This window comes from Manis javanica, chromosome 3 (genome assembly GCF_040802235.1).
Source record: "Manis javanica isolate MJ-LG chromosome 3, MJ_LKY, whole genome shotgun sequence".
Lineage (NCBI taxonomy): Eukaryota > Metazoa > Chordata > Mammalia > Pholidota > Manidae > Manis > Manis javanica.
In genome coordinates, this window is record NC_133158.1 from 4,136,409 (window position 1) to 4,158,641 (window position 22,233).

Sequence of the window (22,233 nt, forward strand, 5' to 3'; positions counted from 1 at the left end):
TGAAAACACTAGCACACAGCGCAGGGGGTTTCACCCAGTCCCACTCACGTGGTCGCAGCCCGAGGCAGGCATGGCTCCCAAGTTTTGTGAGCGTGGTTGGGAGCTCTGACCTCAGACCCCTCTCGGAGGCCAGGAAAGCTGGCAGCTGGGTGGCATGTGGAGTGGGAAAGCAGCACAGCCAGGCCAGATGGGCAGTCTGCCCTGGTCCTTACCAGCTATGCCACCTGAGCTTCAGCTGCCCCCTACTTTTCAGGACTGGACAAATGGTGTCCGTGTGGCACACAGAGCCGGGCACCACAGGCCCTTGGGGGCTGCCATCCGACGCTTCCCAGGGGCTAATGGTCAGGCGGGTCCCGCTTGGCTGGGTGGGGGCGTGGGCGGCGCCGTGGACAGCTGTCCTCTGCCTGACCCGTCCCCGCAGAGCAGCGCCAGCATGCGGCTGGGGCCCTGCCTGGGGCTGCGTCCATGCCATGCCCTTCCCCCAGGATCCGCGTGGGCTGCCACAAGCTCATCAACCACCACGTCTTCACCAACCTCATCCTCGTCTTCATCATGCTGAGCAGTGCCGCCCTCGCCGCCGAGGACCCCATCCGCAGCCACTCCTTCAGGAACACCGTAAGCTGCCAGCTAGCTGGGTGGGTGGGGCAGGGCCCACGGAGGCCAGGGCTGAGGCTCGGGCCTCTCTTCACCAGCACTGTCTTGTTGCGGGGTTTGTAAGCCCAGAGAGATTTGTTGTAGAGGACAAACCTTTACTGAATCGTGTCTCTTAAACTTGATTTAAATGCTCTGCAGTCACTTGCAGCATACACAGGTCCCTGCTCCTCTCCCTCTCCATACCTTATGGCCAGAATTTTGGTCCCTGTTTTCCCCTCCCTGGTCGAATTCACATCCACACCTATTTTGAGATCCCTGCCCAGTGGCAGCATCCACCAGAGAGGGTACAGTTGGAGCCAGTGTGTCACATGCCTGGAAGCTCTTACGCAGGGTTGGCAGGGAGACACCTCCTATATGGACATAGATGCACGAGGCTCCTTGGCTCTGCTGGGCTGTGGAGGTGAGAGGAAGACCCTTGCTTGGTGGGCAGGAGGCGGTGTCACAGGGAAAACAGGGAGGGGTCCTGTCCCTGTCAGTGATGTGTCAGGTCCCGAGCAGGGAGAGCGACTTCCCCTCCTCCGGCTGGGCTCTGCTGCTGGTCCTCACCCACGCGGCTCCAGTAGCAGCCGTCCCGTGCCGAGAAGAGTCCAGAGGCAAGAGGGCCCCAGACTGCAGCCTGTTGAGCTTCTGGCCTTGACATCGAAGTGCAGTTTCAGATGATTTTGAGGCCCACCAGGGGTGGAGGCCATTAGGCATCGCTGCCGAGCCCGGCTGGTAAATCTCAGATGTATAGAGATTTGAGGGTTAAGATGGATCACCAAGATGAGGGCAAGGACTTTGCTTATGGCAGCGAAGCCTGTGCGGTGCTTTCCACGTCCCCCGCTCTTGGTTTGCGGCCTGGTCAAGGCAGTCAGTTAGACTGATAGAACACGGGACCTCTGATGCGCCGATCCCAAGAACTTCCCCCAGACGCTGGGTGGTGTTCACGGTCGGTGCAGAGAGCCCGACCTGATCGGAACCCTCAGAGGAGGGCTTTGTTAGAGATTCTGAAGCCGTCTCTATCAAAACAGTCACATGGCACAAAACCTGAGTGTCCGCAAGTTCCATCGTAGAAATGAGACACGAGGGTAGAGGAGCTGCTTGGAAAAAGATGTCACCATGTGAGAGGAGGTCAGGAGCTAGTCTAGAATACAGACTGGCTAAGAATTAGCTTATGTGGGGCCTCCTGTTCTTATTTTTTATTGTAATTACTTCCCCATTCATTTATTAGCTCCTGCTGTTCCCTGGAATGTTACTCTTCTTTTTTAATTGATGTACATGTGTGTATGGGTATGTCTTTTAAAATAACTACAGCGTTAATTTTATTGTTGTGAGAACACCTAACATGAGATCTACCCTCCTTGACAGATGTTTACGTGACAAGACAGTATTCTTACAGACAGGCACTGTGTTGTGCGGCAGATTTCCACAATTTACTCAGACCATGTAGCTGAAATTTAACACCCGTTGAACACAGTTCCAAGTTTTCCTCCCCCAGCCCGACAGCCTCCCTTCTCCTCTGTGTGCAGGCTTGACCACGTCAGACACCCCGTGGAAGTAGACTCCTACTGCATATGTGTGTTTTTGACTTTAGCTGAGTTATTAGTGAAGAAAAGAATAGAGTCCAAGTGAGGAAAGAGCAGTTTGGATCTAAGCTTTGACCCCCGGCAGCTGTGTCTTGTCTGGCTACCGGGGGCTTCCAGCAGAGACAGTCCTGCTGTGATCTAGAAGGGGCCTGTGGCGAGGTGGAAATACCTTTCACTGCCTACACAGAAGCACAGACACACAAAAGTGTCCCAGCAATATTATAAACCACCAGATAGAAACAGTTGGGACAATGAATGCTTTCTGAAGAGAGAACCGCAGCCAAGGAGAGCTGGCCTCTGCAGCAGGGGTCCTCAGCTTATGTAACAGGGCAGTAGGGCCACCCCACCCCTAAACAAGTTGCTCTCAGCTGGCCCCTGGCAATGCCATGACTGGTGGCGTGACCTGAGCCACTGCCCCCAGTCCTGTCCCCAGCATCCTCAACTGTTAAGTGAAAGGAGTCGGCCTGGGCAGTCTCCACAGCCCCACAGCTCCGATCACCTCGGTTCTTGCCTACTTGTAGAGCACAGCGGTCTTGAAGATGCGCCACCAACCTGGCCTTTTCCTACTGGCCGAGTCTCAGCTGCCCCCTCCGTGGCTGTGAGCAGCCTGGCTGAGCGGTCAGACTTCTTGCTGCTGGCCTGCCTGCCCTGCCCTGCTGCCCCCCACGGCTGTGAGGAGCAGCAGGGACACCCCAGGAGGGGTGAGGTTAGAGGGACTCAGGCGTTTGGAGAGTAGGTGCTATTTTTAGGGATCTTAAACAAGTAGCCTGGACTGATGCAGGCTGGCCCAGTCTGTTCCCTGGGGGGCCCTGCGAGGAGAAAAGCCAGCCCAATGGGAAGCTGTGTCCATGGCAGACCAGGGCCATCAGTGTGACCCTTCCGAGAGGACTCACCGGCCCCACACGTCGGTGCTGCAGAGGGCATCTACTTCCGGGTTGAGTGGGCTAGGGTTGGAGGGGCCAAGTGGGTGCTTCTGGCCCCATTTGATGCCACTTTCACCTTTATTTACATTTCTCCACCAATCTGAAGCTCAAATACGGAGGGCAACAGATCTCATTCAGCCAGAAATGCAGTTAAAAATCTGAAATGTGCGTAAGGCTCTAATTTTTCCGGTGCCCAAGTAATTTGTCAGTGTAATGCTCTGATGAGCAAAGGTTATTAATAAAGTACTTGTAGAAAGGAGCCTCTGTCCAAGAGGCGAGGCTGGGGAGAGTCAGCCTGAATGCTTAAAGAGGTAAGTGTTCCCAGACGCCCTGGCTGGTCATAAGGATGAGCTGTAATTGGACCCGGTGGGGCATTTATGGGAATCTCAGCACTTAGCGCCGGAGGGGAAGGCTTGTCCCGGGAGAGCAGGTCCCTGGCTGCCTGTGGGGTTGGACCCACGGGCTCGCAGCTGTTGGAGCTTGTCCGGGTGCTTCTTCTCATCTCCCACATGTTGTGCCTTACAGATTCTGGCTTACTTTGACTATGCTTTCACAGCCATCTTTACTGTTGAAATCCTGTTGAAGGTAATGGCTTTTTCATTGACCCTCGCTTACTCTAACGCAGCTGTGGCAATAACGGTGGCCGGTCTGTGTCCCCCTTGCAGGTGCTAGGTTACGCAGATTATGTCTTCACTGGCACTTTTGCGTTTGAGATCGTTTTGAAGGTAACAGGCCCCTCGGCGGTGTGTCTTGGGGGGCCTGCTCCTGTGTGTGACACGCAGCAGAGAAGCGTGATGTGCTTTTTACTATTTTTTGTCTTCTGTGGTTAAGCACCACATTTATTTTTTATTTTTTATTTTTTAACCAGAGGATCTTTTTTTCTCCTGTAACCATTCCACTTGTTTTTGCTGTTTCTTTTTAACCTCTGAATGCATGTAGGAGCCACTTTGGCTTGCATAATTGCGACTGGCAATTATATTTTGCTCCTTTTAAAATACGGCCTCTGAAATTTCTTGACTGAAACAGATGCATCGCTTCTGTGTGAACCTTCTTCCACCTTTTGTGGCATCGGAGTCAGAAGAAAAGCGTTCATCCTATGGAAGGAACGCGTCTCTCTCCGTTTCCTTGACTGAATCGTTTTCAGTGGCCTCAAATAGTAACACACTATTTTCTTGCAACAGGATTTGCAAGATAACTTGGGTCTGTCTGTGTTAAGGTATTTTAAATCTGTTTTTATGGATGGGCTTACATTTACACACACAAAAAGAACACCCCTCCGACAGGGCGCCAAATGTACTGCCCATGAATGAGCTGGTGGCCGTTGCTGCATGTGGTGTGGATACTGACTGTGAAGGCCTCCGGGGCTGAGCTCATTCCTTATGCACTCGGAGGCCTAGAGACCCATGGCCAGGGAGCTGGGACGCCACGGACTTGTGATGTGGTGTGGGTCCTTGTAGCACTGGGCCAGCGTGGCCCATGACAACTGTCGGAGCCATCACCTAGTGGGGAGACAAGCGGGGAAATGAGGACTTTTAACCACAGTTGCCTTTAAGCCACGTTGAGCTTCATGTCTGTCCATCTTAGGAAAAAATGTATTTTGTGTTCAACTACTCTGCAACTTGAGCTCTTTACAAAATCTCCTATAAAATGAAACCTCAATGAATGTCGCCAAGGACTGGGGTATTTAGTTCATTTATTTTTGTTTCATTTCTTTGTTAATGAAACATTAGCACAAAAGCAACCAAATGACCCACCTCTGTTTAAACCTTTGCTAAAAAATTCGTGTTTGTTTTCCTGCCTCCTAGCCAGTGTATCTGGCCGACAGTTCTGTCCTATGAGAGCCGTGCCCAGGTGGGTGAGCAGATCTGAAGGCCATCCCCGCAGTAAGAACAGGGGCAGATGCTCAGGGCCTGGGCTCAGGGACCTTCACCCGTCTCTGCAGGACCCTGAGCTGCTCTTTGCATATGTGTGTGGGGTTTGCTTGTCCCCCTCCAACAGAATGGGAAACCTTCCACCTTAGCCACTTAGTGTCATTAATTGAGGTTTTATTTTACTTACTTTCCATATTTTTAAGTTGTTAAAGAAATATAGTTACTCATGGGCTTTGGGGCAAGTGAGAGACAGGGTTATTTAAAAGAGAAAAACCCAATTATTGCTCTTTAATCTCTGCATATTTGCCTCCGTGACTTACATCAATCCAAGTTAGTCTTCATTTTCAAAGATACTTTAGCAAGTGGAAAATAAACTCTAACAAGGAGGGTTCGGAAGACAGAGAATCACCAAGTAGCATCGAACATTTGAAATGGTGGTTCCTCATAACTTTGGGAAGATTTGGGAGGCTATGTGGTTATTTGGTTAAATCATCTGAAACTTCCATTCTTGTAGGCCAAGAGGGTTGAGTGTTGGCGATTTTGTATGGATTCAGTGTCACTGGTTGCCAACCCCCTGTCTCTCCTGTGCTTACCTGAGCGTGAGCCACCTTTGTTTTTCTCAATGAACAGTGAACTGCACGTATCGTCCGTTCACTCTGAGGAACTTGCTCACTGAAGTCCTTTCCCACTGCCAGTTGGCCCCTCTCCTGGCAGGTGACTTAATAGCAGCGAGCCTGACCTGGGTGAGAAGCATGTGATGGCTTCCTAGCCACACCTTGCATGTGCTAGAGTAGCTGGACCCCAAGGAGTCGTTTACCATGGACGAATAACTAAGGACCATTTGGGGCAGTAAGGGGCCCACCTGGAGAAATGCTGCAGGTTTTTGTGGGGACGGAGCCTGTGAGTCCTGGACTCTAGCACTTCTTCCAGAGCCCTGGGAAGTCTGGGTTGGAACAGTGCAGGCTCGCCTGTGGGCTCAGAGAAGCCAGAAGCAGCATTTTGTGGGAAGCCAAGCTGTGTGGGCAGCAAGTATGTCCTGACAAGCGCAGTCACGGGGACCCTCTCCCGAGACAGGCTCTTTGCACAGGCCGACAGGGTCCATATGTGAGGTTAGTCGTCACTGTAATGAAGTCTAAATTGGTCTCTTCTTTTAAAAGGCATGTGAAATCATTGGACCTTTTTCCCAGTTTAGAACAAATCATTCGGTGGCTCAGCCCTCTTGGTTTTACATTTTGGCTTCCTAACGCACACTTGTTAAGAAAGGCATTCGTTGCTCAAGGTTTTGTAAAGAGCCCAGGTTTCTTTGCTCTGGAGAGAAGAAACAGTAAATCACTCATGATTCTGCTCGTAGATGACGACCTTTGGAGCGTTCCTCCACAAAGGGGCTTTCTGCAGGAACTACTTCAATTTGCTGGATATGCTGGTTGTCGGGGTGTCTCTGGTGTCATTTGGGATCCAGTGAGTATCTGGGGTGGGTGAGGACACAGACTGCTGGGCTGGATGGCTCACGTTCATGGGGTCCTCATAGGCTGGGCAACGTTCTAAGGGTCACACTTGGTTATCCGGGAAAGCTGTGTGTGTGCCATGCCGGGGGTTTGGGACATTTTCTGCTCTCCCGTGTTGGTGTTTTTCCTTTTATGCCCACTGCTAGACTGGGCTTATCACTCTCTCTGATATCTGCTCTCAGCAGAGAGTGAGAGAAGCCTTAAAGGAGGGAGGAGCCGGGTTCGAGTCCAGGCTCCGCCAGGGCCTCCCATGGGCATCGAGGGCATCCTCTCCCGGGATCTTGGCTCTCCGTCTGTTCAGGAGGGGCCCTTTCAGCTTGGATAGGGGAGGCTCCCCTTGTCCTCCAGGATATATCAGCTACTAGGACCCTTTTTCAGGTGGGGTGGGGGGGACTTCTAAAATTTTCAGCTCGGAGGGGACTGAGGCTGCAAGGCCAGGCCCAGGGCCTTTCTGTGGCATTTTGGGGTTTCTGGCAGGGAGCAGCCCAGGCTGCCCACTGCCTGCCTTCTGTGCCCAGGGTCTGGGGCAGAGGCTCCTGTGCGGACACCGGGGGGAGCCTGCTGACTTATGGGCGTCCCTGTTTCCCCCTTGAGAGCATGTGCTTACGCACAACCTGAGCTAAATTAGATGGAGAGGCCCGCCTCCTCAGAGGTCCAGGGACCGACCCCTGCTGGAAGCAGCCCTCTGTGGTAGCCCTCCTCCCCTCCTTCTGCTGCCCCAGGGTGGGAGAGCCATGTGGTCATAGCTTGACAGGACACTGTCACCCTACCTTTGCACTCCTATGAGCACCCAGTGGTGCCTGCCCGCTCCAGCTGCCCTCGCACACTGCCTGATGGATGTGGTCTGACTCCCGTGGGGCCGTGTGGGCTGCACTGCCTCATCCGGGGCCTTCCTACATGCAGCTCCCCCAGCCTGGAGCCCCTGCCCCTTTGCCCAGCTCTCCCAACTTCGCTGGGGACTCACCTGGATACCTGCCCTAGGGGCCTTCCCGGGCTTCCCCAGCAGCACCTGCCCCCTTCCTCCCCATTGTCACACCTGCTGCACAGGTTGCGATGCCCACCTCTCCCACCAGGGAGCTCCCTGAAGGCCGGAGAAGCCCAAGTGGCCTGGCCTACCTGTTATTCACACAGAGTCTCTGCTGCGTTACTGTGTCTGAGTCCAGGCCTCTGAGCATGCTGTGGGCCTGGCTGCGAGGTGCCGTGCAGAGGGGCTGCAAGGAGACCCGAGATCATGTGCGAGTCGTGGGGGGAGCTCAGCTCAGCTCGCGTGATCCCACCACACTGTGTAGTGGCATTAAACGGAAGTCCATGTGAAACGGTCCCAAAGTGTTCTGCCCACCTGGAAACACTCTGCTCTCTTCCTTAGATCCAGTGCCATCTCCGTTGTGAAGATCCTGAGGGTCTTAAGGGTCCTGAGGCCGCTCAGGGCAATCAACAGAGCAAAAGGACTTAAGGTTGGGACCCTCCCCCCAAGGCGGGCTGGCTGTGCTTGGGGCTAGCTGTGTGACTGACTCTTTAGGCTGGAGCTGGGCTGCGCCTGCTGGACTTTAAAGTGGGTTGTACACCAGGAAAGAACATTTCTAAGCAATGAAGCTGCCTCTACGAACTGCTGATAGCATTTAAAAAATTATCTTCTTAATTTTGAATGTGAGCCAATTTGTCTTTATATAATTACTGTTCACCTATCAATTTTCATTATTAATAGTGTTTCTTTGGGTTTATTATGGTCTTTAAATCTGTTCTTATACAGGTTGTACAAAAGGCTAGAGAATCTGCATTTTCCTGAGACCTTTTATGGGGTGGGGGGCCCTGTGGGTTTGTGTGCCATGCTCCACCCTGTAGGCACTTCTTCTAACTAAACTGCTTTGGGGGGACCAGGGAGACCGCCAGGGTGTCCTCACAGGTGGCCATGATGCCCTGGGACGTGCCCCACAGAAAACTCCCTGAGAAACTGCAAAGTCAGAAAAATCATATAAAAATGCACACAAACCCAGTCTTGGCCGGTATCAGCTCACCCCACGGCCAAGACAACAAAGGCAGGTGGCTCTGTGTGTGTTCGCCCCTCCCCTCCCCGCAGCACGTGGTCCAGTGCGTCTTCGTGGCCATCCGCACCATCGGCAACATCATGATCGTCACCACGCTCCTGCAGTTCATGTTCGCCTGCATTGGTGTCCAGCTGTTCAAGGTGTGGGGAGGGAGGGCCCTGGGTGGCGCAGTCCGGCTGACCGCCGGGGTGGAGGGGCCCTGCGCTGACGTGTGTCTTGTTTGTGTCCAGGGAAAGTTCTATCGCTGCACGGACGAGGCCAAAAGCAACCCTGAAGAGTGCAGGTGAGAGTCCTGAGCGCCAGGGTGGGAATCTGGAAGAACGAATGGAACACGTCAAGGATGCGCTTGTGCTATAGCCCTTCATGCTTCTGCCCGGGCTGCCAGGGGCCTGTGTGCTCGGCTCGTGGCTGGAGAGATAAGAGGGATTTCGTATTTTTTATATCAAGTTCACATGATGCAAACTTATCCACTTTAAACTGTACAATTTAGGGGCATTTTAGTGCAGTCACATCACAGTGAGGTCACCACCTCTGCCTAGTTCCAAAGCTTTTCACCCCAAAAGAATGGATAGACGGCTTTGGATGTTTGGTATAGAATCTGTAAACTGGGGGCAAAAGAAAGCCAAAACCGGAATAACAATGATGAAAGGCTGTACAAATTAGCCTGACAGCCATAGGGGTAATTTTTCCCCAAGCAGAGGTCAAAGCTCCAGCCCCTGGTGTTCAGGGCCAGCTACGTCTTCTGACAGGTTTTCCAGGCTGCCTCTCCTCTCTTTCCTGGCACCCATGGGTGACTTGGCCATATTTCTGTTTGTGTGAATGGGCAGAGGAGCCACGAGATGGGAAGTACTTGTGCTCTTATGCCATCATGTCCAGAAGAGTTTGAAGGCAGGCGTGGGCCCCACTGCCTGCAGTCTGGCCATGGACATCTGTGCTTCCACCACCTTCTGGGATGAGGGCTGGCTGTGCACTGCTTACCTTCATCTGGGGTTGCTTTTCAGCAGAAGGTGCAGTCCTAGAGCGCCCGGTACAGTGTGGCTGTGGTGTCACCACCAGGGCACCACCCACCAGGTTGTGGGTGGAGGGTGGCCCCTGGGTTTGGTGTCACCACAGCTGTGCAGAGATACCACCTCCTCTCTGACCTTATGCTTCTTCACCTGCAAAATAAAGACACTGGTCTCCTTGCAGAAACGGACTTCTGAGAATGACTGTGGGCCGAAAATTACAAAGTTCTTTTGGGAAGAAAGCCAGTAATATTTTTAATATGAGAGGGAATTTGATTAAAACTAACAAGAGAGGATACCTGGGCTTGTATCCCAGAGTTTATGGAATCTCCACGGCCAAAGCTTTTGATTTTCCTGTATATGCGTTGAGCCCCTGTACCTGGGGATGCCTGCTGGTGGGTTCTTCTCATGAGCCCTCAGGCTTCTGCAGGTCGCTCTGAGAATACACATTACACTAGTGTGTACATTACATTTACTCCATGGTGGTTTGAACCATAGAGCAGATTAAGGGCAGGGCGAGAAAAGGAGAAACACGGACTGTGCCATGCTCAGATCCGTGGCCTGGCTGGCAGAGCCCATGACGGCGCTCACAGCTGGGACCGGAGCAGGCATGCCTGACGTCATGTCAGGCCAGGGCGACCCACACTTCTTTTCCTCTCCAGGGGGCTCTTCATCCTCTACAAGGATGGGGATGTTGATAGCCCTGTGGTCCGGGAGAGGATCTGGCAGAACAGTGATTTCAACTTCGACAATGTCCTTTCTGCTATGATGGCGCTCTTCACGGTCTCCACGTTCGAGGGCTGGCCTGCGTGAGTACAGGGAACAAGCATCTCCCGGGAGGCTCCTATTTACTTCTGTGGGTTCCTGGGGCTGAGCCATCCCTCCTGGAGTGAGTCCTGCCTCTTCCCTCTATCCTTGCAGGCTTTGCTTAGGACTTCGAAACTGTGGGCCGTTTATCAGTCACTAGGCCCCCAGGGCTCCTCTGTCTGATTAGGCAAATGATTAACCTTTGTGGCCGGCTGCCAGGATTCAGACTGCCCGGGGGTGGGGGGACTCATCTCCGCTGGCTCCTGGGGGGCATCTGTGGGCGGGAATGGGGAACCCTCAGGTGCACTGTCACACCGACTCCCCCTGCAGTCGTGTCAGTGAAGCTGCCATTACCCTGTTCCTAAAGAGGGTATTGATAGGGCCCCAGGCCATTCATCTATTCATTCACCCATTCATTCATGGTACTAATACGTGCCAGGCGTGGATGGCTGCCATTGTGCCATGCCTTTCACTGACCCTCTCACTCGCTCATTCATAAAATGTGCCTTTGGTACTAGCTCCTTGCAACATGCAGTGTTAGCCTGTGGGAGATGGTTCCTCCCATCAAAGCCCAAACCTAGACAGGGTGTCAAGTGGTCAAGCCAGGCAGGAGGCTTGGCAGGTCAGAAATGTGCAGAACATGGTCTTGGAGAATGGCTGGGATCTTGATGGGTAAGGTGGGAAAGTTGGAAAGGAGGAGGAACGTGGGAACAAAGGGAGAGCCCCTTATGCCTGTGTTAGTTGCCCTCGGATGCCCCACCCATCCGCCTCCTGCCACCAGGGGATGGACTTACACACAGCCTCCTGCAAGTGGGGTTCCCACACCCAGAGCAACTGCAGAAGCCGGACAGGCTGCTCCTCCGCTCAGGCGGGCAGAACTCTGGGCGCGTGGGAGGGTCTGCTATTTGGAGGAGTTCTTACGGAGTCAAAGGATATGTGGGTGGTCTGGTTCTTCAGGAAGTTGGCTCTGGGAGAAAAGAGGCCTGGAGCAGTAAGCAGAGGTGCCTGTGGCCTCCACATACTTGCTTATGTGGAGGGATTCTGGGACAGCATTTGGGACCCCCATTTGACGGCGGCACTGGCCGCAGTTGGACTTTGTGCGCTGGGCTTTAGCAGCTCAGGGTGGCAGCTGGGGGAAAAGGAACACACTTGGGCCTCGGGCCTCAGAGGAGTGGGCTCAGACCCCTCGGAGCTTCCGTGCAATGGGGTGACAGAGGGTCCACCTTTCCAGACTGAAGTGAACGTGCCTAGCACAGTGCACCCCCTGGGGGGTGCCCTGGGAGTGTTCAACCTGCATCAGAACGGGGGCGAATTTGACCTGGGAGCGTAAACAGTGACTTCCCCTCTTCTGTTAAGAGTTCTGCTTGGCGTACATAGAATCATAGTGCATGTTTCAGTCTGGAGAACCCCTCAGTTCTTTGGAAACCCCAGCTGCCAGCTTATCATCCTCACCAGGGAGTATACAGTGTTTAGTCCCCCACGTCTCACATGGGACACACTTCCTCTCCTCTGTGCGGGAAAAGCACTGTTGAATATCTGTGAGATATTTTGTTTTTCAATCCTCAAAACATCAGTCACCAAATCTGTCCCAGCTGCCCCTCCTCGAGGTGCTGGGCCTAAAGTTGAGGAGGATGCTTCAGAGGCTGGCTCGTGTCCAGGGGCGGAGGCGGGGGCGGCTCCCAGCGAGGGGCCTGACGGCCGTCCGCAAAAACATTCAGAAGCGTGGTGCCCAGGGAGGCAGTGGCGTGGGGTTCCGCCGGCCGCGGGCTCACCTGCTCCTCTGCTCTCCAGGCTGCTGTACAAAGCCATTGACTCGAACGGAGAGAACGTTGGCCCGATCCACAACCACCGCGTGGAGATCTCCGTCTTCTTCATCATCTACATCATCATCGTCGCCTTCTTCATGATGAACATCTTCGTGGGCTTCGTCATCGTCACCTTCCAGGAGCAGGGCGAGAAAGAGTATAAGAACTGCGAGCTGGACAAAAATCAGGTTAAAGTCACACACTGTTTGGGCTTCCGTCCTGTGAGCGAGAGAGGAGTGTCTTCCTCCATGCAGAGAAGGGTGCCCCCCTGCTGTCACCCCGGGGGGCTCGGGCCCTGCTCAGATCACACTCAGCGGGTCGGAGTCATTGCTGGTGAGCGTTAGGCTCCCAGATAGAGATCAGACTTACTAATCATGAGATCCACCCCCAGACCTGTGACAAGATGTCAGAGAATGCTCAGGCCGCCCTCCCTGCTCGCCACCCTCAGTGACAGCTCAGGGTCTCGTGGGGCGGTGTGGCCAGGGGTCAGCAGCGCTCACAGACACTCCTCAGGCCCCACCGGGGGACGGTCTGTGAGCTGCTTGGCTTCGTGTGCTTTGAAGGACGGTTAGCAGGATCCCGGCCTCTACCCGCTGGAGTCCGGTGGCAGCCACCCCCCAACCAAAGGCATCTCCAGACATGGCCACCTGTCACCACATTGCCTTCCTTAGGAGGAAGCGCCTATCACACTTCAGGGAGAGTCGCTGACTTGCCCGCCAGGCGAGGAGCACGCTGGCACGGTTCTCTGTGTCCCTCACAGCTTCAGGCTGTGATGCATGGTGACACAGGGAGCTGGGAGCTGGCGTCCCAGTCCCATTCTCCCTGCACCTGCTCTGGGATTGAGGGTGGGTGTCTGCTCCTCTCCAGGCCTGCTCCTCGTCTGGACTGAGAGCTTCAAGGAACTGCATTTAGAGGTTTCTTTCACCCCTTAGAGACCGTGTGCGAGATGGAGATTCTGCTCAGGGAGTTTCCCTCAGGGCCTCCTTTGCTGGCATCTCTGACAGATGATGACACGGGGGGCAAGTGTCATCTGCTGGCCTGGGCTTCCCGGGGATGGTGTCTGTGGTCAGAGTCAGGCTGACCCTCTGGGGGAAACAGTGCTGGGTTTTTAGGTGACAGTGTGTCCCTGCAGTTCCCATCAGTGCTGGTCATGGGGGGGCCTGGCCCAGCTCTTCATCTTCCCCCCACCGGTCCCCCAGAGGAAGGGTGTCAGGCCAGCCAGGTAGCAATAGAGCTGTGATTGTGTCACCACTTGAGGTCTGTAACGGGCCCTGCAAGCAGCGTGTGAGGGCCCAGCAGGGCCAGAGGGAGCCTGTCTGAAGTCAGAACCAGAGCCAAAGCAGGCAAAGAGGGGTAGGCCTGGGCCTCGGAGCAGCAGGGCCTGGTTCCGAGCCGAGGGAGGTCAGGGCTGGTGTGCCCTCTGGGCTTGCAGCAGAGGACAGTCCAGCCTGAGCCTCAGAGCGGGGAGAAGGACAGGGCTCTGGGGCCACTGTCACTGATCACGTCCTGGGGGTCTGAGACGAATGTGACAGTCCTCCCAGCTCCCATTCGATGCCTGTGGTTAACACGCACTGGCTCCGGAGAGGTGTCTCGGGTACATCCTGCGGCAGCCAGACCTCCAGCCAAGCCCCTCTGGGCCCTGATGGTTCCTGTGCCTTTCATGACGGCACTTCTTGCCTAGGGGATGACCTGAGCAGGGAATCAGCACATAACCCCCGGCTGGACTTGCCCCACTGCCTCCGTGCTGTGTGCAGCAGGGCCTCCGGGAGGCGCTCGCAGCCTGGACCTCCGTGGTTCACTGAGTCCCGTGGAAGCGAGCAGGGGAGGATCAGGCGAGGTCACGGGCTGGCCCCTTGCATGTGCGGAGGTGCCCTGCAGGCCGTCACATTCCCTCCGCCGTCACCCCTCCCAGCAGAGACGCCCGCCCTTCCAGAGCAGAGGAGAGAAAGAGAGAGAGAGAGCCGTGTCCTCCTTCCACGGATGTGCTCAGGGCCCTCCTTGCTCTTTTCTGCCCCTGCAGCGTCAGTGTGTTGAATACGCCTTGAAGGCACGGCCCTTGCGGAGATACATCCCCAAAAACCCCTACCAGTACAAGTTCTGGTACGTGGTGAACTCCTCGCCTTTCGAATACATGATGTTTGTCCTCATCATGCTGAACACACTCTGCTTGGCCATGCAGGTAAAAATGGGATCAGCTTTGGGGGTCGCGTCTGTGCCTCCTGCACAGCCCCAATGCCCAGGTTCTCAGGGTGGACGCTGCCCCCTCTCAAGAGGATGGGTTTGATTTTCTGAGTCTGGGCTGTAGTTTGGCCAGAGCCTCATTCTGGCTAACAGTTCTCATGGTAGGAGTTTAAGATGCGTCTTCGGTGCAAGAGACTGTCTGTACAGCCCGACCTTAGGGACATTTCCAGAGAGCCTGAGGCTGGCATTCAGTTCTGTAAGCATTGACTGTGGGTCCCCAGTGGCCACTCTGAGGACCAAGCTCTGTCCATGTAGAGTTGGACAGACAGGGGTTTCAGTCCTGACTTCCATCCTTGGCAGCAGGGCAACCTTGGGAAAATTATTTAAATCCCCTGAGCCTTGCTTTCTTCATTGGTAAATGGGAAATCTAAACACCTCAGAGATCAAGTTCATGCTGGGGGATTCATACAAGGCACTTGGCTCTGGGCCTGTCACAGAGCAAACGCCCAATGTTGAAAAATAAAATGTTAAGTCACATTTTTATTCTCCATTTGCTCAGTATGGCAGTGGGCACCCTTCCAGTCCGTGGAGTATTGAGTTTGACCTGCATTATAGCTGCTTCTTGCTCACACTGAGGACAGGGCCTGCAGCTCACTTCAGCTGGCCACGCTGGGGCACAGCACCACGTGAACAGAGAGCGATTGCAGCCGCTGTGTTGTCTAGTAGATATTACGCTAGGGCAGGAAGTAAACCCAGCGGTCTAGACCCAGTTTGCACACTGACTTTAAGAACTTGAGCAAGTCAAACCCACTCCCAGTGCCCTCTGGAAAATGGGTCTAAAGATAGTCAAAGATTAATTTTCTGGCACATTCCCTTAAATTTAAGAATTCTTCATGGGTGAGAAGGACCCCATGCTGATGTCAGGGGAAGTGTGAAGTCCAGGTGCTGCCCGTTACTGGACACAGACCCAAATGGCATAAGATCTGTCCCTACCCAGATCCCGCCTTTATTCATAGGCATTTGGGTGGGGTCTGCACCGTGCCTGGGTGAAGGTCCCGAATGTAAACCCTGGATGGGTTCCCTTTATCCTGTGCAGAAGAAATTGGTGTCTTTGCCCTTCATCATCCAGTCACGCTCATCCCATCAAGGCCCATGCGCTTTGTGGGGCTTGAGCCGCGTGCCCTAACGTTGCCAGGGGAACTGTTGGCAGAGGATGCAGGACTGGGGAGGCTGCCTCCATGTCCAAGCAGAGGACGAATGCCTGAAGGGAGCACAGGGCTGGGGGCCTCTTTTCTGAGCGTGGCATGGGCGTGTGAGCATGTGCCCGTCTTGGTCCACAGCACTACGAGCAGTCCAAGATGTTCAACAACGCCATGGACATTCTGAACATGGTCTTCACTGGGGTGTTCACCGTGGAGATGGTTTTGAAAGTCATTGCATTTAAGCCCAAGGTGAGTTGCTGAACCCACTTTTCAAAGGCTGTTATTGAACTACCCCAGAGGAACACACGCTTACTGTTAGTCCTGCGTTACTTAATTCTGCTGAGTTGTTCTGACCGCTAACTGGGTTATCACCTAGAACGTTAAAATCTGATTAGGGCATCTGTGTGCATATGGGAAAATAAATCTGAAAAGACAAAACCTCATAAAAATAATTCTGAGAAAAAGACACAGGGAGCAGAGAACTGGGAATCTGTAGACTAGAGATTGTTTTGAGACCTGATTTCCTGTTTCTAGAATAGCACGTAGCAGGCTGCCCCAGGGAGACTCGCTTAGTTGACTTGAACGCTGGAGAAATCGTTTTAACGTTACCCACCAGAAAGAATTTGGCCCTGATTTTACTTTTAGATTTCTAAGATAAAGACTTTGGTTTCATCTGGTCTTGTTCTACAGCATCTTTTTCACCTTTTATGGCAAGTTTGCCAGCTGCAGACACCTCATTGCCATACCTCCTTTGGTTTCTTTGATGTTAGAGCAATTTCACTTGTCTTTAAGACAAACTAGACGGGAAAGTTGTTAAACTCCGGGGGACCATCCACAGAGTGTGTCTACTCTGCGGAGGGAGTGAATCCAGTCCACAGCTGTCAACATCTGTGGTGTAAGAGGCAGGTCACTGGCAAAGGGCATGCAGGGTTCTGGATTCAAATCCCTCCTCTCCACTTGCTAACTTGAGGAAGTTCCTTAGCCGCTCGGTGCTGCACTTTTCCCATCTGTGAAACAAGGGCATGACCAGTCCTATTCCAGAGGGTGGTCGTGAGGCGGGCAGACCCCCTACCTGTGCCATGCTTGGGGGAGTGGCTGGCGTGTCCTGTGCTGTGCACGAGTCAGGACCACTATTGCAGCCACGACCTTCACCACCACCCTCACCACCACCACCATCCCGTAACAGTATTCCCCCGTGCTAAAACATCAGACAGAGCAGCAATCCTGACTGAGCTGGGGGACAGACGACCTTCAGGGTTTTTCCCAGCAGAGCCCCAGAGTATCAATTAGAGAAGAGTTCAGTGGGCCCGTCTGTTCACCTGTGGCCAAGGTGTCTGACAATGCTAATTTAAATGAGACATGGATTATGAAATGATGTTTTCACGTACTCCAGTCTTACATGGAATTCTGATTCCTCTTTTTAGTTTGAGTTCATTTCTGTGCAGTCTGTGTGGGCCAAGAAGAAAGGGCACTTGTGAGTGGCGAGGCGGACAGATCACAGTGGGGGCACAGCAGGCAGGTTGTGTGCTGTGACTTGTCCATATCTCCACACATAAGCGTGTCCACCCTTTCCAAAGTGACCCAATGTCCTTAGGGATTTTGGGTTGCCTCCCTCTCACCTTTATTCCTCTGAATAATATCTGTCTGGACTGATGGAAGGACAAGGTTGTGAAGTAAGAACATCAAAAGTGCCAAGAAAGGACACACGGACCAAGGGGGACGTTTCTAGGCCCCCCTGCTGTGTCTTCCCTCACCTGGTCATTAAGCTCTGAGGCTCTGAAAGCCATTCCAGGTGGAAAAGAAGGCGCCCTGACCTGTGGTGTGTGACAGTGTGTGCACGTGTGAGCATGAGAACATGTGTGTCCCGGCAGGCCACTGCACCGATGGTCTGTTGTATGTGGTTCGGCCCAGTAAACCGCTGATGCCAGATCTGGGAGGGGTGCTGAGTGGCGTGTGAACAGGCTGCTGGTGCTGGGGGAGGTGAGTGGCTAGTTTATAATCAGTACTGATTGATCAGAGTTTTAAAATGAGTGATTTCCGCTAGAAATTGTGCTGCTCTGTAGTCTTACTCAGCACGATACTTCCATATCATAAGACAATCTCAGGCCACAGCTGAGAGAAATGTTAGAACAGCGATAGGAGCATCTCTGCACTCGCAGGGCACTGTCGCTGTGTCCACAGAAGCCAGGGCAGAGATCTGTGTCCAGGAGGCGGGGGAAATCAGCTCACCACGCAACAAAGCTCCTCTTAGGGCTCTCCCTGACCTTTCCTCTTCGCTGTTAATGACCCGAGCCGAGGCGAGCGGGCTTTCCCAGGGGACACGGAGGACCTCCACCCCATCAGCGGGGCAGTCGGGCTGAGGGACCATGTTGCCCAGCCTCAGAGGCAGGGGCCCTCCAGGGCACAGAGGATTGGGGGCATCTCAGGACCGTGACTTGGTGGGGGGGCCTTGTTACAGGGTCCTTGGGGTGCACACCTGCTGGGAGCACCCGTCAGTTCTCCAGGAGAGGCAGGCTGCAGCTGGTTCCTGATACAGATCAGAAGGGGACACTGGACAGTCCTGCCTGGTGGGCGAGGAGGCACTGCGAGACGAGCGGTCACGGCAGGTCCGGAAGCCTGATGGTATTCAGGAGCCCAGAAGTGGGCCTCGTGAGAGAGCACATTTCCGGGGAAGTGGCCTGAGACTGTTGAGGCGAGGTCACCCCGCCCCATCGTGGCTGGGCTGGGGACAGGAGCAGGAGGCTGGGAGCTGACCGCTCCCCTGCTGGGGGCTCACTGCGAGGGAAGAGTGTTTTGAGCACTGGGAGGGTGAGGATGGAAGGCGGTGAGAGTCCAAAGAGCGAAAGGGCGAAGGAAAAGCAAGCAGCTGCTGGCCAGGGCATGGGGTCAGCCCCCAAAGGAGCACCAACCTTGCCTGACCTCGAGGACGCTAGGCTGGCTTTTGACTTGGCGTTGACCCTGTAGCCCTCGGGTTTTGAAAGGTCGGCCATAGTTGAGGGGACAGACGAGCCCACTCCCCTGGCACGGCCTCCTGTGCTCTGGCCTCTGCTGAATTCTCCGGCTCCGAGGATGGGGCTGGAGGAGGCCTGTTTCAGAGTCCTGGCCCGGCGGGTGTGAAGAGCACTTCTGTGCGGATGGAGTGCGTCTCTGCTTCAGGCACCGCCTGTCTGGTGTCTCGTCCGCGCGTGTCTGAGGCCAGATCCCCTGCCTTGGCCGTGGTTTCCCGAGAGAGCCACCTTTGTTCCCAAGTCTTTGACCTTAAAGCATTTCGATCTTGATTCTACCTTGAAATGTCTGATTTATACCCCTAGCCACCTGGTCTTGAAAAAATGCAGTGTATCTGCATTTGGGGAAAGAAAAGGTGTTTGAGGGCTGTCCTCACCGCTTCTGTGCGGAGCTGGCGCATGGAGACACAGGTCGCCGGCCCCACCAGCCCCGTGGGGCAGCTTGTCCGGGGCCCTGGCAGGAATGTGCGTTAACAGAGGCTCGCCGGCTCCTGGAGGAAAACTGGCTGCTGTTCTTCCAGTTCTTTGGTGATCACATGGGTTGTGGAAGACTGATTTTAATACCAAATAACACTTGAGACCAAAGATTTCTCTTCTTAAGCAGATCTTCACTTCAGACTTCCTCGTGGGTGCAGCCTGTCCCTCCATCGGGCTTTCCGGCGCCGCCTCCTGGTCCCCTGCTCACCTGCTAGCTGCATGCCTGCCCAGGCCTTCAGGGCCCCCGTCACCCCATCAGCTCTGCCGCCTCTCCTCTCTGAGTTCCCGGCCCCTGGCCCCCGCCCCTTCCTCATGCCCATCCTCCCTGTACCCAAAGCTGACCATGCCACCCTTCTGAAGAACTCTGCCACCGGCCCCCGCTGCATGAGAGAAAAGCTTGATTAGTCAGTCCCACGTTCCAAGTCCCCTGCCGAACCCTGGCCCATCTCCATTTCCACCTCATTTCCAGCTGCCCTCTGCCTGTCATTCTTCCTGCCCGCTGCATCCCCAGCTGTGAACGTGCTAGACCTTTCCACGGCGCGTGCTTCTGTGCCTGGGACCTTCTCCCACCTAGTCATCCTTTGAGGCCTATCTTGAGGGCTGGCCCCTCTGTGACACCATCCCACATGCCCAGCCAGCGTTAGGCTTCCCTCTACTTGTGCATCTGGCAGATGCTGGCTGTGCGTGGTCACAGTCCATGCTGGGCCTGGCCCTCTCTGTTCGCTGATGAGCAGCTGTCTGAGGTCCCGGGCTGGTGGGCTTTGTTTCACACAGTGCCTGCTGCATGCCGGTTGCTCAGGAAGGATTGGTGGGACGCACACAGGAGTCAGTGCATGAGCCTGGGGGCTCCATCTCTTGGCATCCCGCTTTCTGTCACAGGACACTGGGGCAGACTAGAGTGGCCAGAAGTGAATAATGGGCTCAGCCTCCAGTGAGTAACACCCTGTCATGGGAGGGGCAGGGGCAGGGTGCAGACCCGGGGGGGCTGTTGCATGCTGGGATGAGGGGGAGCACATGGGCTGCTCTGCTCTCTGTACCTCGAGGCCTGGATGTTACTGATGGCCACTGGTTCCATAAGGACACCAAGCCCTTCTGGCCAGGACAGCCAGGATCACCACGCTCTCATTAGCTTTGGAGTTGCTGTTAAATCCTTGAAGCAAAGGGCAGGCTCTCCCCTCGGTATAGTCCACGGCAAGGCTGCCAGCAGCCAGGCGCTCATCCCCCATTGGTACGGTATGAATAATTCCAGAGCACAGCTGCATCTCACAGCCTGCCCGCATCCCCACGGCACCCTGGGCTCTGTTTCCGGCTGGCTTTTCTGCAGCGGTCACCCTTGGTGAGGGAGTGGCGTGCTCCAGGATGCCCTGCTACGAGCGCCTCACCGCTGCTCCCACCAGCACGACTGGCACGTCAGGTGGACCGGCTGGTCCCCAGAGAGGCTGGCCTTCCTCAGTCTTGTCAGTGGAGAGCCACACCTCATGGGCAGGGCAGCGTGTGAGCTGCGGCTCTGATCATGAAGTGTGCCAGTTATGGGCTTGCTGTGCCCTTTTTATACAATGCAGACCTGAATTTTTATTTCCAAACCACGTTCTGACTTTCTGAAAAGGCACGGTTGATTTACAGACAGAGGTGTCAGAGGTGTGGGCCATGCTTCCAGAAGCCTCCGTGCACAGTGCCCCCACCCCCCCACTACCGTCTCGGATCCAGGGCTTCTGGAGGTGTGAGGAGACGACAGGCACTCGTTTAGCACCCACTGTGCTGAGCTGGAGGAGGGCATATGTGACACACATGTAACTTACAATCACAGGGACGTGACATGAAGCATATTTTTGAGCAGGACTCAAATCAGTAACCCAAAACGAGTCCTCACAAGACACGAGGGCCTGGACAAACGATAGCCCGCACCGCGGAGTGACCAGCAGGTGTGAAGCACACTGTGCCCATCCCCACCTGGGTGCAAGGCTTTGGGCTGGATCGGCAGCTAGTGGAGGAGGGGATGGAACAGTCAGCACAGTCCTCATCCTCGGAGGCCTTGCAGGGCAGTAGACCTGCAGACAAAGACCCGAAGTTCCTGATCAAGATGTGAGAGAGGCGCAGTCAGCACGATGCAGGTGGACGTTGGGGGTCTGCCGAGCGTCCCTCGAGGACTGGCATTGGGTCTGACCTTGAAGGAGGCTGTGGATGTGGGCAGAGAGATGGGGTCAGGAGGCCAGGACTGCAGGGCATTAGGAAGGGAAGGGCCCTCTGCTGCCCCAGCCCTGTTCCTTGGGCTGTGTCCCACTGGGCCTGTCTCCCTGTGAGCCACTGCCATGCGTCTGTGTCCCTGTCGGACCCAGAGCTCCTTTAGTCAGGGACCTGTCTCGGCCACCCTTAGTAATTCCTGTTGGACTGGTGAAGGGCAGGAAGGCCACTGGGTTGTTCTGAGTGCACAGATATGAGAGCATGTGAAATGCCTGGCCACAGTGCTCATTGGGGGGGGTAAGAGCAGGCAGTGGGGAGACCGGGGGCCCTCTGGTAGAAGTGGGGGGCCTTGCCTTCCACCTGAGGGTCGCCCACCCTTAGAAGGGCCCGGATCCTTTGTGAGGATTTAAGGTGGTGACTTGGGAGCAGGGGCAGGGTTGCCAAATGCCGCCCTCTGTGGCAGATACACCGCCAAGTGCTGCTCGGGCCCCTGGGCCTGCATTGTGTGAGCGTGTGCGTGCTTGCGCGTGCACCCTCTTCCACGTGCGCAGGTGCACACACCACCACCCGTGTCTCTTCCCACCAGCAGACTGTGCTGTCGCCTCCCTTCTCTCCCTTACACCCGGCCACCACAGGTGCTGTGGGGCCCCAGATGTGTCCCCACACAGTCTGTGTGGCGTTTTGTGCTCTGCTCACAATCGTCTGCCCCTGCCTGCTCTGTGCAGGGGTATTTCAGTGACGCCTGGAACACGTTTGACTCGCTCATCGTAATGGGCAGCATTATAGACGTGGCCCTCAGCGAAGCCGATGTGAGTATCTGCCTGGTCGCGGCCGCCACCTCCCACGCTCTCTGTCTGCCCACGTTCTGCTCCCCGCTGGCACCACCTGGACAAGTCACAGTCCCACCTGCACTTGGCCTGCCACCAGGAGAGTCCTAATGAGAGCTGTGGGAAGAGGCCTTTCAGGCAGAGCCTTATGCCAGGCTTTTTAGGCACACGTCACCTTTGG

The 22,233-nt window shown here is 54.9% G+C and overlaps 1 protein-coding gene across 14 annotated transcripts in view; it reads left to right on the forward strand.

The window, feature by feature from the left end:
- The window catches only part of CACNA1D (calcium voltage-gated channel subunit alpha1 D), a 254,841-nt gene that overhangs the window by 193,409 nt on the left and 39,199 nt on the right, over positions 1-22,233 (forward strand). For 12 of the 14 annotated variants that reach the window (XR_012128885.1, XR_012128884.1, XR_012128886.1 and 9 more), the window contains 11 exons: positions 486-615; positions 3,668-3,727; positions 6,365-6,471; positions 7,885-7,972; positions 8,596-8,703; positions 8,794-8,846; positions 10,230-10,376; positions 12,166-12,367; positions 14,200-14,358; positions 15,701-15,811; positions 21,951-22,034. Coding sequence is in view for 11 of the 14 variants with exons in the window: in XM_073230715.1 (XP_073086816.1) it covers positions 486-615; positions 3,668-3,727; positions 6,365-6,471; positions 7,885-7,972; positions 8,596-8,703; positions 8,794-8,846; positions 10,230-10,376; positions 12,166-12,367; positions 14,200-14,358; positions 15,701-15,811; positions 21,951-22,034 (1,249 nt within the window). In the remaining 3 variants the exon portion in view is untranslated. The remainder of the gene's footprint in view (positions 1-485; positions 616-3,667; positions 3,728-6,364; positions 6,472-7,884; positions 7,973-8,595; positions 8,704-8,793; positions 8,847-10,229; positions 10,377-12,165; positions 12,368-14,199; positions 14,359-15,700; positions 15,812-21,950; positions 22,035-22,233) is intronic. The other 2 variants (XM_073230720.1, XM_073230718.1) reach the window with 1 other exon arrangement.